General features: G+C 39.0%; 1 protein-coding gene across 2 annotated transcripts in view; it reads left to right on the top strand.

The window, feature by feature from the left end:
• hspa12a (heat shock protein 12A) overlaps nt 1–16952 on the top strand; it is a 32790-nt gene that overhangs the window by 7811 nt on the left and 8027 nt on the right. Inside the window, exons 2-8 of one of the 2 annotated variants that reach the window (XM_008322552.3) lie at nt 7501–7577; nt 8476–8600; nt 10206–10392; nt 11301–11405; nt 11830–11946; nt 13442–13613; nt 16563–16649. In XM_008322552.3, the coding sequence (XP_008320774.1) occupies nt 7501–7577; nt 8476–8600; nt 10206–10392; nt 11301–11405; nt 11830–11946; nt 13442–13613; nt 16563–16649 (870 nt within the window). The remainder of the gene's footprint in view (nt 1–7500; nt 7578–8475; nt 8601–10205; nt 10393–11300; nt 11406–11829; nt 11947–13441; nt 13614–16562; nt 16650–16952) is intronic. The other variant, XM_025061005.1, reaches the window with a different exon arrangement.

Genomic DNA, 16952 nt, shown 5'->3' with positions numbered 1-16952 from the left:
TTGAACATACGATTGTAAGACCACTCTTACTGAGCACTGTTGCTTTTTGTTGCTGTGTCATAGGTGTTACAGATGTTGCAGCTTAATGCAACAATTTTGTGTTTTATTTTTGATCAAATCAACGCATGATTTTGAGGATATTTCTTTTTTTAAATTTCTTTCAAATTCTTTGGCCATTTCAATCGTCTTTGAAATGCCGATTTTCAATGTCTTCAATGTTTCTCTTAGCTGTGAACCTGGAACACTAGGTAAACAATGGTTCCAGTGATCGTTTCGCAAATGCACTTATCTCAATTTCAACTGAATTTCAAAACGAGAATCCACATTTTTAAAGCCAAAACTTTCGTCTAACTTTATCATTATTTTATAATGTGTTTTATTTTTTGCTACATGTCGCGATAAAGCGAAAGTTTTGCGAGATCAGACTAAAAAACAAAGGAACACTATACCTGTGGCCACAGGGTAACAACTTACCTATTAAACCGCTCAAAAGAACACCACAAACACAAATACGACGAATGCACGACGGCTCGTCCGTGTCCGGCGCCAACCCAGACAACCCTGCCCTTAGAGACACGCCGAAATAACGGATGCAATAGCCTTTCATTTGGCCAAAGACGTGTCCAAGAAATACTGTGACCCTTTGTCTTGGGTACATTTCATTTTATTATTCACTATTTATTTTTATTTTAGGTTTCATTTGTTTCATTTCATTTGTTTGAAATAAAATCTGACGTCAATATTGATGAAAATAATGATTATCATTTTGGCCTTAATCAGTCAGCCCTGGTAAATACTCATAAAAGCACTCTAAAATGTGTGTATCCTGCTGTAGGTCAGATTTATCTAACCAGAAAATTGAGATTTTTTTTCATGGACTTTTGTCGTGAGGAGTCAGCAAGTGACCACACCCAGGTATAAGTGCCTTAAACATTCAGACACTGTTGCTGCTGTTGTTCGTCCAGATGGTCGTTTACACATTGTTATGGTTGTAAGTGATGACACAATGGTCTATTAATAATAATAATCTATTTATGTCACATCAGGCTTACATGCTAAACACTGATGTCAGTCATCAGGTCCATTTTGAGCTTGGCCTTTTTGAAACAGCAAGGCAGGAAGGAAAGCCATTGTTCTGCAGAACGTTTTAAGGCATTTCCTCAGGAGTGGAAGGCATTTCCAGGAACTTGTTCTGCTCTGCCTCTTTAACATACATACAGTATCCATCCATCCATCCATTTTAACATACATACAGTATAAGATACATATTATTATATGCAACATAAAGTTGAACTTTGAGGATTTGTTGGCATAAAACAGCAATTTCTTACAGTATATGAAAAACAAATAGAGCGCTTTCGTTACGCGCGAGAGAGAACGGTAGCGAAAGTTGACAGCAGTTTGAGCCCTGTCGTGTTGTAGGGTGAGTTGGTTATAGAGAAGCTGTTAAAACTCTGTTCTATTGCGCTCGGTGTGGCTGATAATAAAGACCCCCAACTTCCCTGTTTCTGTTTACCTCTGCTGCGGACAAGCACAAAGGGAGTTAGCCCTGGAGCTAATGCTAGCTTCGGCCCTGGAGCAGATCGCTAAGTCTCCCCTGTGCCGTGTTACAGGCACTGTTTGGAAAAAAAGCATTTGTTTAATAAAAAGTAGAAGAAAAAAAATCTTGTGGACACATGTGGACACACTCATTCACACCTGTTCCTAGCTATTTTTAGATTTTTAGACAGTGTAATAAGATGATGAATCTCGAGTGGAATTTCGAGCTATACATCATCTCCCTTATTAATACTGATTCAGCTCACACACATGGAATTCTCTTAACATCTCGGGTCAGAGTAAGGGTATACTCACAAAAATAAGTACAAAAATGAGTGCAACCCCATGTGGTAAGACATGGTAACCACATACATGAAACTAAATGTTGCGATTTATTGGCTTATCAATATTTTCTTACACCTCTAGTAAACACATAGAGGTTATAAAGAAGGGTTAACATTCTGGCATATTTATCTATAAACCTAAAAGGTTATAATCTATCTATCTGTTAATTGTGTTACCGTATCTTCCGGACTATAAGTCGCACTGTTTTCATCCTTTGGCTGGATTTGCTACTTATACTCAGGTACGACTAATACTATATATATATAAAAAAAATAAAATTTGACATCTGCTACTCCTATACCACTGAAAATGTACGTGTTTGGTATTTTTTTTACACTGACAACCACTAGAGGGCACTATGTTTTGTTTTTCTTCTTGATTATGCATTTTTTTTCGGCTGGCGTGACTTGGTGCGGCTGATACTCCAGAGCGACTTATAGTCCGGAAAATGCAGTAATTATATTGTGATTAATCACGTTGCTCTGATATACAGTTGGAACACAGGTTGTTATTCGGAAACATTGCACGCTAATGCTTTATTGTTTACTGAAGCAGCTGGAGCTTGAAATACCATCTCAACATCCAGCATTCATTTGTTGAGGCTTTACTATTGGTCACAATGTGTCAAAAAATACACATTACTGCATTGTCTTCTGGCGCATCTGTACCTTAGCGTGTGCACCTTGGTGTGTGTAAGCAGCAGCTGTTGTCCGATTGTTCCGCTGCACTGTCAGGGTGTAGTTTGGTCAGCCAGGGCCTAAAAAGAAGGGCATCTCTCCCTTTCTCTCTGTCTCTTTCTCTCTCCCGGTCTCCTCTTTCTTTCTCTCTCCATGAGTGTGGCCTTAATGAATGGATCCTCAGATGGAAAGGAAAAGCAGCACATTGTCTGCTCTGCCTCATTGCACTGCGGGCCTTTTGAATGTGGCTCTTTAACACTGATTTTTTGTGTTTATGCTTGGCGGTTCGCTGCAGTGAATTTAATGAGGCTCCCCCTTGTTGTACTTCAGTTTGCGAAAGGCTCTGCCATGCTTTGAATCTGTCCTTGTGTTTCACCACAGAGAAACAACAGCCTTGGGCCTTTTAGTCAAGATGACCAGAGATCTCTTGGCCATTTATGGAAAAAAAAACTGTTAGCATGTTACACTGCTGAGATGTTTTAACCTGATTCAATGAACATGTTTTATCAGCATTAGCATAGCTTCTGTATAAGAGAGTTAGGAAAATGTTGGACGAGTTGAAAGTGATTAGTTATATTAATTGCTTGTTGTGAGATTTTGGTTAAACCGATATGATGCATTAACTTTACTTTTATTTTTTTTTATATGCGAATTATGCATTGTTTTATGTGACCACAAAAACAACATATCTGACTCTGTTTAAAAGTCGGTTTATTTCAAACTGTTAAAAACAAAATTTAAACATTCCTTTTTTAACCACTTTTCAATCCATTATTAAAAAGGTAATGATGACATGTGAGAGTGTAACTTAAAACGATTTTTGATTGTTGACCACACAAACCAGCTAGGCTTATTTATTGCCTGTCTATAGATGAATTCTTGCACTATTTAAACACCTGCTTGAAAAATGGAAATAGCTTTATCCATGTTTTTTTTCATCTTTTTTTGCTTGCTTGCTTCAGTTACTTCGCAGTGGCTAATTCTTAAATGACCTGATTGAATTGGTAGTGTTAAAACTAAAACACTAAAAAAACAAAAAAAACAAAACAAAACTACAAAGACACATCATTTAACTATAGTTAGCCATTTTTAGCTAGTGCTACAAGCATTCTTGCTGCACAGGAGTATGGTGTCAGGAGCTTTAGAATTCTGGAGGCTGTCTTAAATTTCTCCGTCAAGAAATAAGAAGCGTTATTTGTCACATGCCATTGACAACGGACAATGAGAGTGAAATTCGAATTGTGACGGGCCCAAATTGTGCAAAGAGCGGCTATAAATAGAATTAGAAAAAGAGTATAATAAGAATAAAGAGTGATACGAAAAGATAAAGATTGGCAAGAGCCTCCGTTATAAAGATCATTACTTGGATGCTGGAAATAAATTAGCGTGCACAAGAAATGATCTGATTGCGACGGATGCGGAGAACCCGTCAACGTTTTCAAAGGTTTTGAATCATTATGCCCTGGTTTCGTATGTGGTCTAGACTTGAATGATACACACAGTTCTAGAACTTCTAACCAATCTTGGTTAAAACAGGAACGATTCTTGTCATTTAACTGACAATCTGTTTTGATTCCGATCTCTGTGAAGCAGTCGTAGATGTAACGTTAGGCCCACCGGAAACCACAGCTCCTGCAGAGATGAGGTTCAACGTCCTCATGGCTGTGTAGTAAAGGCGTGAAATTATATATTCTAATATATATATAAGTTGCAAACCCAGCCAAAGGATAAAAAAAAGGCTGAGTAGTTGTCCGGAAAATACGGTCATTTCCTGTTTTGTGAATTTGGGACATACAAATAGCATTGACTTGACTTGACTTGACCGGCAGTTACCTTTAAAGAGGCGCCGTTTTAAGCATGGGTCAGCAGCTAGAAAACAAAACCATCGTTTTTACAGTAACACTTGTCTATCCACAGATGAATAAATTGGATTAGTGCCATCTGATTTGACAGTGTGTTATGCATGAATAGCACTACTCTCTCTCAGAGTTTCTTTGTTATAAGTTTCTTTGTAGTTTGGGCAGTCGTTGCCAGTTGCTGAGTGACAGCCTTTCTTGAGACTTGGCCTGTAGTGTTACGGATTTCATTTTTTTAGCCACAAACGACGTCCAGCTTTAAGACAATATACATTTTGCCTGGATAAATTAGAGAAAGGGAAAGAATTCAATAAAATTTAAAAAAACATTGCAATCAACAAATAGGGATGCCTTAAAACAGACTCATTGTTCAGATAAATCTTTATAATCCCACACTTGACATATTATCCACAAAAGCAATCACTCCACCTGTAGTAGTGATTTTTATGGCCATCATGGAACATAAAAAAAAGTCAGGGTCAGTAGGTGATTCTAGAAGAAGGATGTGAGCCAAGGAAAACCAGGCTAAAAGTTGGGGAGATGTAGGCTAGCCACAGGTGGTCTGTAATTCTGCACCGTAATTGCTTGGAAAAGTGTATTATTGGCCTCCAGGCCACTCATCAACTCTGTAGGGGTGCACGAGAAAAAGCGATGAGTGGGGCTGAAAAATAGGATGGATGGCACGATGTCCCACTGAGAGACAATTCTGCCAGACACTTAAAATACGTTGAGGGAGTATTGTTATTGTCTCGATTGAAAAACATCTTCTTCCCAAAGTATTAAGCCCGACTAATGAAAATGCTAATAGCAAATGGAAAGATAATCTTCCAATTCGATTAAAGACACATTGTGTCCTCGAGACGAGGTGGAACGGTCATTTATAAGCTCAAATCGTCTCGACCGCAGAGAGAAGCAATACCGCTTCCTCTCCTTCCTCGCAGATGGAGTGCAGTATGGATGACAGACTTTGGCTGTAGGACTCGCTAGATGTAGTAGTTTTCCAAAGTATTCGTTGTTTTGACAATCGTCAGTGAAATTACCTCAACAGAGACACCTTTAAATACTTAAAATATACCTGTATTTACGGTACCTCCAACCTTCTGCCATCTACAGGAAAACCTTAAGAGCCCGTTGGAGTGTTTTTATCCCCAATTTATTGACAATTAAGGAAACTGGTGAGGGTTGCCCCTGGCTGGGCAATCTGGACAATAATGTTCGCTTCCGAATATCCTTATTCTCATTGGTCTGTTCTGCTTCACTCCATACACTAGTAGAGTTTTGGTGGCTTCTCCAGTTTGCTGGACCGGAGACGAGGCCACGTAAAATAGGCCTCTGTCTTTCCTGTTCCCCACTGTTTCTTTATGCTGCCTCTTTGTCCTCGAAAGAAATCGGTGTTCAGTAGGGGTTTCGTGGAACTTTGACCACCGAACTTTTTCGGCCACAAATGAACCAAAAGTGCATATTGGGGTTCACATATCGGTGTTGTTGTAGAACTGAAGTCTAGTTGCATCCGATTTACATCAGCTGCTTTTTTGAATTCGCTTAAAAATAGTGCATCCTTAAGGATCTCCTTTGGCCCAGGTGGAGCAGGCGAAACCAAAAACGTCCAAAAGTTTATTCCGATCATATGTGATGAAAATGGAAGACTATGAGGGAAAAGGTCAAGCAAAAACCAAATAAAAAACAACAACAACAAAAAAGCCAGATGGACAACCTCACCAATGTCTTTTTTTGTGTGTCTTTTTATTGCACGGGGGCGGGATTTCATATATTTTTGGCAACCAGGTATCTCTGTGCAAACATCATGCACATCCTTTGGCTGTACACACCTCAGTTTTCCCCCTATTAAATGTTTTTTTAGCAGGATATTTTAAGTTTAAGTTTAATACTGTGAAGTCCAAAGAGACAAATGTGATTTTTCTGATGGCAAAAACTGCAAAGTAAAAAGGTCCTCACTATGTAGCAGTGAGCATTAGACACTGACCTGTCACTTGTTTGTGGCTGTTCTTTTGCAATGGAAATTATATGTTTATTTTTTTCTGTAAGAAAACAGCTTGAAGTGGGGGGGAAAAAAGTTTAAAATAATAGAATTCAAGATTTGTACTATAATGTATAATGTAATTTAAAATTGGTATCTAGAAAAGGTGTCTTTCAGGAACCAGTATCAAAATGAAAGTATTTGTATTGGTATTGAAAAATGTTTAATTGATATCCAGCCCTATAATTGACTGCCGTATTTTCCCGACAATAAGTCGCTCCAGATGTATGTTGCAACAGGCAAAAAATGCATAGTGAAGAAGAAAAAAACATATCTAAGAAGCTCCATAAGACTTAGTGCTAGTACATCTAATTTGTCAATGGTACATAAGTAGCATGTACTCGTACACTAGCCTAGAGTGCCCTCTAGTGGCTGTCAGTGTGAAAGTAACAAACATGTACATTTTTAGCTCTAGTAGCTGATACTGGTACACAAGCTTAGAGTGCCCTCTAGTGGCTGTCAGTTTGAAAATAAGGTGAAATGATATATTTTAATATATAAGTCGCACCTAAGTATAAGTCGCAAAGGATAAAAGAAAGTCTGACTTATAAGCGCGGTAAATATGGTAAATTAAATTTGGTCCGTTTGCATCCAACTTTTTGAACAAATAAAACTTGAGGTCTGTAACACGAAAGCTAAATATGTGGTTCAAAACCGGTGCTGACTGACCGATCGCGATCAGGGCGATCAATGGGTGGATTGGTTTAGCTCTAGTTAGGGATCAGTAACCTGTGTCTTCACTGTCATTAGATTAGAAATATTGTAATTATACACCAATGCAGACAGCATTGTGATCTTTTGTAGTGATCTTAAAACATGCAGTTGTTGCTTAAGTGAGTTAGCTTTAGGCTAGCAGTTGTTACTAGCTGCCCATTGGTGGTGATATGGTGTTGAACTAGCCAAACATGAACCTCTTTTTTTTTTAATTTTGTGACTTCTGTTGCATGGACCTATGTTTTTTAAATATATAAATATATGAATGTAAATAGAAAAAAAAACAACAACTTGTGTATCTGACATAAGTATCTCATTTCCCTTTGTACAGATGCCATGGCTAATCCTTCTCCAGCAAAGAGTATCGGTGACCCTGGGATCACTCCACTTTCTCCTTCACATATTCAGGTAAATCAAACATAAACAGTCCCCTAACAAAATCTTATCACTCTTATCTAGAGTGACTTTACCAGAACTTGAAGTCAAGTGTGTATTATTAATATTCCGATAACAGAACTACTGCCTACAACTTTAAAGACATTTTTCAGGAGAGTTTCAAGTGTTTGACCAAATGTCGATAATCATTTGCTTTGGTCTCAAAGGTCATTTTCAATCATTAAAATACTTTATCTGATCATTTATGAAATGAGGGAAGTAGTTGTGTTGTTTTATTTTCAATATATACGACTTTTATTTTCTAGAAAATCTGGGTTATTTATTGTTGAAAATCCAACACTGAGATGGCCTCGTAGTGTAATAAAGGCGTCAGCAGTGGCCCTCAGCTCATTTGAGATTGCGGCGTCTTACGAGTGTAAACAATAAACATCCATTACAGGCAGCAGACTGCTGTTTAACTGGTGGATATATAACCTCAGTTTTTATCTGTCATGCCTCCCCCTGTGGGGACAGAAATGTGGACAACCTGATAACATGTATAGTTTAGCCGGGCAAACCACTGTATCAGTTGCTGCCACCTAGTGGCTTGTTATCATTCAAACATTACAGCAGTGGTACACTTATGTCCAGCGTGCCATATTACATTGGAAGCCCACCCCACTATTTGAGAAATCTGATATAACCACACATCTCACCACACTTACTTTATCTAAAATATTTATAAGATAAGATTTTAAGTTTATCATCACCGCTGTATCTAATCCGTTGTTAACATTGACTTCCACTTCCATCATTTCTAATTTTTTTTAATTCTGAGTTATTCTTTCAAATGAAATTCATTGTATATTTACACAACTGTGACAATGTCAAGGTCGGACCCTTTCTAACTGATGTTGTCTTATTAATTCAGAATGACACTGACCAGATGCAGACGCAGCAGTCCTTTGTGGTCGTGGTTGCCATTGACTTTGGCACCACATCCAGTGGCTACGCTTACGCTTTCACAAAAGAGCCAGAATGTATTCACACCATGAGGTAGGAATTTTTACTGCTTACTGCTGATAGATAGATAGATAGATAGATGGAGAGATGGATGGATGGAGGGATAGATAGATAGATTAGATACATAGATAGATAGATATATGGATGGAGAGATGGATGGATGGATAGATAGGTGGATAGATAGATAGATGAATGGATAGATAGATATATGGATGGAGAGATGGATGGATGGATGGATAGATAGATAGATTAGATACATAGATAGATAGATGGATGGAGGGATAGATAGATAGAGAGATAGATAGATAGACAGATAGATAGATTGATAGATCGATAGATAGATAGATACATAGATGATAGATAGATGGATGATAGATAGATAGATAGCTAGATGGATGGATAGTTGGATAGATAGATAGAGAGATAGATAGATGGAGAGATGGATGGATGGATGATAGATAGATAGATGATAGATAGATGAATGGATGGATGGATGATAGATAGATAGATTAGATACATAGATAGATAGATGGAGGGATAGTTGGATAGATAGATGGGTAGATAGATAGATGGATGAATGGATAGATAGATATATGGATGGATAGATGGATGATAGATAGATAGATACATAGATGGATAGATAGAGAGATAGATAGATAGACAGACAGATAGATAGATAGAGAGATAGATAGATGGATGATAGATAGATAGATGGAGAGATGGATGGATGGATGATAGATAGATAGATAGCTAGATGGATGGATAGTTGGATAGATAGATAGAGAGATAGATAGATGGAGAGATGGATGGATGGAGGGATAGATGGATGATAGATAGATAGATATATGGATGGAGAGATGGATGGATGGATGGATGATAGATAGATAGATTAGATACATAGATAGATAGATAGAGAGATAGATAGATAGATACATAGATGGATAGATGGATAGATAGGAGGATAGATAGATAGAGAGATAGATAGATAGAGAGATAGATAGATAGATATATAGATAGATGGATAGATGGATAGATAGAGAGATAGATAGATGGAGGGATAGTTGGATAGATAGATAGATACATAGATGGATAGATGGATGATAGATAGATAGATTAGATACATAGATAGATAGATGATAGATAGATGGATAGATGGATGGAGGGATAGATAGATAGATGATAGATAGATAGATACATAGATGGATAGATGGATAGATGGATGATAGATAGATAGATTAGATACATAGATAGATAGATGGAGGGATAGTTGGATAGATAGATGGCTGGATAGATAGATGGCTGGATAGATAGATGGAGGGATAGTTGGATAGATAGATGGGTAGATAGATAGATGGATGGATGGAGGGATAGATAGATAGATTAGATACATAGATAGATAGATGGAGGGATAGTTGGATAGATAGATGGATGGATAGTTGGATAGATAGATGGAGAGATGGATGGATGGATAGATAGATAGATGGATAGAAAGATAGACAAACTGGCAAAGTGCAAGAGGAGTGAAGCTGTGTATATACTGGCTTGAGTGGAGTTGGCGAGCAGGTGGAAGCAGTAGCAATAATAAAGTCCTAACGCCAGAGACCACCACTCATTAATTATTGTTTTATCTTCTTCTAGGCGTTGGGAAGGCGGAGACCCCGGAGTGTCCAATCAGAAGACTCCAACCACAATACTGCTGACTCCAGACAGGAAGTTCCACAGTTTCGGCTACGCAGCTCGGGATTTCTACCATGACCTAGACCCCAGCGAGTCCAAACAATGGCTCTACCTTGAGAAATTCAAAATGAAGCTTCACACTACTGCAGTAAGGACACAAACAGTAAAAAAATGTTTTTTTAAAAACCACAGTAAATGTATGCGCTGCACGCGCAGGCTACTGCTTCATCCAGCAGCATGTTACTGTGACGACTCCTGTCCTCTAGCTAAGGTGAAATATTGTAATGCAGCAAGATCACTCTGCAATGGTGTTGGAGCACATATGTTGAATAACGCTGCCTGTTGTTGGCTCCAGGCCCTTTCCCGGTTCACCGGTTGATCTTCGCTGTATGTTGTTGTAAATCTCACAGTTCCGTATTGCAACCTATTCTACATATAAAATACCCTTTTTTTTTCTTAATAAACCGCTGTGCTACGCTAAGCAAGGAGAGCAAGAGAGTCAACCCAGGGAGAGTGATTTACCCTGACTAAATGGTTATGAGCAACCGCCATATTGATGGACATTACTAGTGACACCATTTATTCAGATTTGGGTTGTCAAACATAAGGCCTGTGGACCAAAACCTTTCTTCCAGGGGGGGTTCATCTGGCTTAATGATTTTTAAAAAAAAAAAAAGCATAAACACTCATTCACGTGTGTTCATGTTCATAATGTTTTGTCAAATTATATTTCTTTAAATATAAATATTTCAATATATTTTACGATTGGACTGGTCATACATGGACGTGGCCCCTGAACCAAAATGAGTTTGACACCCCGGTTTAGATGCTTCATTTAACTAAACAAAAATTCAAACACGAGAACAGGGTTACGTTGTTCCATAAACTTCACGACTGTTTTACACTAATGCTACTTGAATTAGTTCATTAGTTAGCCTCAAGATACGACCGGGGGCATGTGCTCCTTCAGCACAGCGTTGCTGATAGATCACTGTATTGATTTTGTGATACATTTGAAAATGACCTCTAACTGTAATGACCTTCTTATGTAAACAGAATCTTTCCATCGACACTGACCTTCATGCAGCAAACGGGAAAAGAGTGAAAGCCCTGGATATCTTCGCATATGCGTTGGCCTTCTTCAAGGAGCAGGCACTCAAGGTAACAAATTGTACTTTCCTACTGTATCTACTACATACTGGTCTGGAAGAAAAAGAGAAACTGTTTTATAAGCTTATTTAAAACTTTTTTTGACAAGTTGGGGACCCAAGAAATCAGAGATGAATTTCATCAAGTCTGCATTTTGACGCATTAAGTCGCAAACTTGCAAATTATAGTCCGGAAAATACGGTGTGACCTTCTGACCATGTTTGAGAATGTGTTAAATATTTTCATCAGATTCATCTTCACAAATAAATGAATGACATTAACCAGTTAATTTCAAAAGCCCTAATTTGATCACCTCTTAACTAGAGAAGGTTATAGAGTCTGGTAACTTCTCCACTTACCAGTGACATTGAAAACTGTTGTTTTGAAGCCATGCCTGACTTATGTAACCAGCAATGGGTGTTTGCCCTTTTCACAGGAGCTGAGTGATCAGACAGGTGGTGACTTTGACAACAATGATGTCAGATGGGTGATCACAGTTCCTGCCATCTGGAAAATGCCTGCAAAACAGTTTATGAGGGAAGCCGCCTACAAGGTGGGAACAAGAAGCGATGAGTGACAACACTGTTTTCTATTTTACATGACTGGCGCTGTAGACTTACTGACACTGAAACCACGCAATGAGAACAATAGGATGTTTTTTTTAGTGTCATTTGGTGGGCCGATGACGGTTTGAAAAGATACACTGAAAATAGACAGAGAAGGTAAAAAGGAAATCTTCTTCTTTTTCTTTCGGCTTTGTCCCTTTTCTTTTTTTTTTTCAGGGGTTGCCACATCGAATCATTGATTTCCACCTCTCCCTGTTCTCTGCATCTTCTACTCTGACTCCAACTATCTGCATGTCCTCCCTCACTACATCCATATATCTCCTCTTTGGCCTTCCTCTCTTTCTCCTACCTGGTAGCTCCATCTCTAACATTCTTCTACCAATGTATCCACTGTCCCTCCTCTGCACATGTCCAAACCATCTCAATCTGGCTTCTCTAGCTTTTTCTCCAAACCTTCCTGTCTGTGTTGTCCCTCTAATGACCTCATTCCTGACCCTGTCCATTCTTGTCACTCCTAAAGAGAATCTTAGCATCTTTAACTCTGCCACCTCCAGCTCCTCCTCCTGTCTTCTGCCTATTGCTACTGTCTCTAAACCATACATCATGGCTGGTCTCACCACTGTCCTGTAAACCTTTCCCTTCACCTTAGCTGACACTCTTCTATCACAGATCACTCCTGACACTTTTCTCCAGCTGTTCCATCCTGCCTGCACTCTATTCTTCACCACTCTTCCACAGTCTCCTCTGCTCTCAACAGTTGATCCTAAGTGAATAGGAAATAAGGAGTGAAAAGAAGGACATCTGGGTGAAGCAAGTAAAAAAAAAAAATGACAACGGAGTGAAAAGGAGAAAGAAAGAAAGACACACTGCAGTGATTCGCACTAAAAATATGTTGCAATAACCAAATTTGTGTGACCTGGTGACTGTGTTGGAAGGACAGTTGGAGGTAGACTGGAGATGGCACACAGACAGGCAGTGAAAAATGCTCACAACCGCCCGGGCATTTGGTCACTGGGTGTGGCAGTCTGCAGAAGAGACTGAGGGAAGGGAGGGGGCGGACAACAAAGATGGGTAGGGAACAAAGATGCGTGTGTTTTTGTGCTGACCTGAACGCTTTATTTTAATAACTGATGTGAGCCAACTAGCCGTAACCAGTTTTCTGGAGTCTGGAGGGTGTTTTCCGAGGACATGATGCACTGCTGATTTTAAAGATATATTCTAAACTCCACTCTGTAATTCTAAAAAAAAACTATTCAATTTATCAAAAAAGGAATTAAGCTTACAAATCAGTGTAGTATCTTCAAAATATTTAAGTCTCAATTCATTAAAACCCGTCCCTAAAAAAAAAAAGTTGTTTGTTTAGAGGCCTATCCCCTTCTAATTAAAGGCAATAGCTTGAAATATTAATATTCACTGTATTGAATATTCAAATATTTGATGAAACAGTTTTAGTTTTACTCTCTGATTCCTGTCTCCCTGTAGTCTGGTCTTGTTTCTCGTGAAAATCCGGAGCAGTTGATTATCTCCTTGGAGCCCGAGGCGGCTTCAATCTACTGTCGCAAACTTCGCCTTCACCAGATGGTTGACTTGGCATCCCACACCACCCAGAACGGCATCAGCCCGACGGAGAATGCAGGAGGTGCAATGGTTCAAGGTAGGACCTGTGAATCCTGTGTGCTGCTGATGCTGTCCATTCTGTTGCGATATTTGCATGAAACACACATTACTGAACTCTGTTTTGCTTGTAATAATGCATGACAGTGGTGTGTTTGTTTTCCAAACATTGGTTTTGTTCCACACTAAAATACCCTGCAGCCATTTGTTTTCAAATCATCATAGACCAATTCGGTCAAACCGTTTTAACAGTGCAACTGTGACTGGGCTGTCGGATAATACCAGCCGACCAATATTATTGTACCGATATTAGCATAATTATGTATGAATGAATATCTGTAAGAAAAAGGTAAAACGTGCCGCATTTATTTGTATTGCTTGATATCGGAATCGAAAAATTAAGGGTTTGGACAATATCAACTTATCAGATTTGGGCAAAAAGTTAAAATATATGACATTCCTCTATCCAAAGCATATTGCATATATACAGTGGTCCCTCTCTATATCGCGGTTCTCCCTTCGCTCCCTCAGTACACCGCAGATTTATTTTTTATTCCAATCTTGCGAGAGTTTCACTATACTATACTAAAATTAAGGTAATTTTTTTAAATTATTATTTCCATTATTTTTACTCTTTTTGCCGGTAGCTTTGTATTTTAAGGTAAATTTTTTTATTATTATTATTTCCATTATTTTTACTCTTTTTGCCGGTAGCTTTGTTTACCTAGAGGAGATTGAACACGCTGATTGGCTCAGCATCTCCCCCTTGTCTGTCAGCCACTCATTCGCTTAGGTCTGTGCCGATAAATAGTATGTTGACACTAATCTAAACGCCCTACGATGACTCCTAAACGCTCTGATCATCTTCTCGGGTTTCGGTTACTAAGCCCAAACGAAGACGCTGACACAGATGACAGTTAACGGCCTTTGTTTTTCTTTACAATAATGTACGCTGCTGTTCGTCCGCCTTGGCCAGTATGAACTCCTCTGTTCACTCTCCTCGCTCCTTGGGCCCGGCTCCTAGTAATATAAGTAGAGGCTTGATTACTCCAATTGCGATTACTCACCTGCGTCCGGGGCTGCAGCTGAGTACTAACCTCTGCCATGCCCCCTCAATGTGTATTTAATTTATTTACGTAATATGTAAGACTTATATTTCCATTACACAACTCTACTGTGCATATAATTATGTGGGGAAGGGTAATACAGTCTAGGGAAGGGTTGATAACTGTCTCACCTCTACTTTGCGGATTTTCCCTTTTCACGGTGGGTCTTGGAACACAACTACTGTGATAGGAGCGGGACCACTGTAGAGACTTGAGCCCTCGCGTTCTTGTGCGTGAGCCAAAAAATGAAGACGTTGACTTTCTAACCTAAATAGCATTAACCTCATCGGAAGCCCGCACTTAAAAACCAAAAGTTGAACGTTTTTATTTGTTTCGTTTTCCAAAAGTTGTATTGTAGCTCTTTTCCCTGTTAGAATTCACATCCTTCCATTTCTGCCTCAAGATAACTATTAGTGAGGTAGGGTATTTACAGATGGTACTGTTTTTTTACTCAAATAAGTACCAGCTGAAGCTCTCTCCTGGAAGTTGTTATTCCGAGTTCTCACTCGTCAGATGGATTTAAGATGTTTGTCTGGTTTACACTCAGGAGCCGAGGTAAACAATAACTGCCGTTATCTTAAGATTCTATTGCCTTTTCTACAATTAATCCTGTTTTAATTTTTGAATATATATACATATATATATATATTAGGTATAAATCTGTCCCTTTCATTCTGTTTTGTGTTGAAATGTAACCAAATTTAAATCTAGCGCATGCTAACATCTCAGTCACTATAACAGACGCGGGAGTGACATCGACTGTCAGCAGTGGTCTTGACCTTTCATGCCCTACATGTGTGAGCTGAAGGGTTGTCCTCCCTTGTTTGATCGTTTCCGCCGTGTAGCAGGAAGTGACCTGTGATGACTTCGCACAGCGCTGTCGGCCAGGCAACCTCAGGTCACACTCTCTGGAATATGGAACATACATAAAAATGGCAGCTACATAAGTGTACCACTGCTGCAATGCTTAAATGATAACAAACCTCCAGTCACTAGGTGGCAGCAACTCATAAGTTGTCACGTAAAGCCAAATAGCTGCCTTCTACCAAACAATGATGAGATGTTTCCTTTCTCCACTGCTAATTCCCAGATTGGTTCCATTCTATACGCAAGGCTTGTATGCGCTTACGGCAATGTGACGCTAATGCAAAGTTGCTGGCGATGATTGAATGATTTGTAGCGGGCAAGTAGCGACCGGAAAAGAATTGAGAACCACTGGGTTAAAGGCAGAGGACACATTTCATTGTGTGCAGCGGTGTGCGGAGTCACAACACAATAATATGGCTAATGTGTGTGTTGATACATTTAACTATATGTACATGTATACATATACTGTATATACATATATATGACATTTAACCCTTTGATGCATGACCCATGGTATACTGAGTTTAAAAAATGTTACTAAGTGTTTTTATGTGTTTTTAGACATAAAATTAAGAACTGATTTGGTTCTGTTTTTATACACCAAATTTTCTTTTTGAATGTTGACACAATTATTCTGCAGTTGCAAAGGCTGACCACTGTATGGCAGTGTTGGGTGATTCTCAGGCATCCACAAGAGGCTTACATGCAACACTGCCATCAAAACCTATTCTTATCATAGAAAATGACATTTTAATAGCTGTCCACTGTAGTGACCGTCATGCATGAAAGGATATACACCAAATATACAGTGGATCATCGGTTTTTGAACTAAATTCATTCCTGAATGAAGTGTGCGGAGTCACAACACAATAATATGGCTAATGTATGGCTGTATTGCAGACACGCGATCCTTTCGGCATGCTGCTTGCCAAACACAGTACTGTACGCACGCCACACAGCGATGCTTTGCGCATTCATCGCACTCACCACAACGTTCTTTCTCTGTTAACAACTAGCCAAGGAGCATGTTCGGCGCAACCGGCAGAGCCGCACCTTTTTGGTGGAAAATGTCATAGGGGAGCTTTGGTCGGAGCTGGAAGAAGGTATAGTCCTTATACTCTTTCTATCATCTGTCAGTTTTTAACCTTGGTACTGCTTTTGTTGATTTCCATCCCCTGCCAAACTGCATCGATTAAAAACCCATGTTGCACTCAAAATTTAACTTTTAAAAAAAAAGTACAATAAAATCTTTATTTGTTTTAACTTCATTCTATTTGTTTAATGTAAGTGCACGTATTTCTGAGAGATCAAGTCTTACTGCGAGCCAGAAAAATAATTGACTACACTACTGACATAAAATTCATAAATGAACAGTTGGGTCACTTGACAACATTAGTGATGGGAAG

The sequence above is a fragment of the Cynoglossus semilaevis genome, chromosome 12 (assembly GCF_000523025.1).
Source record: "Cynoglossus semilaevis isolate Cse_v1.0 chromosome 12, Cse_v1.0, whole genome shotgun sequence".
Lineage (NCBI taxonomy): Eukaryota > Metazoa > Chordata > Actinopteri > Pleuronectiformes > Cynoglossidae > Cynoglossus > Cynoglossus semilaevis.
This window is presented reverse-complemented; position numbering and strand designations above follow the sequence as displayed.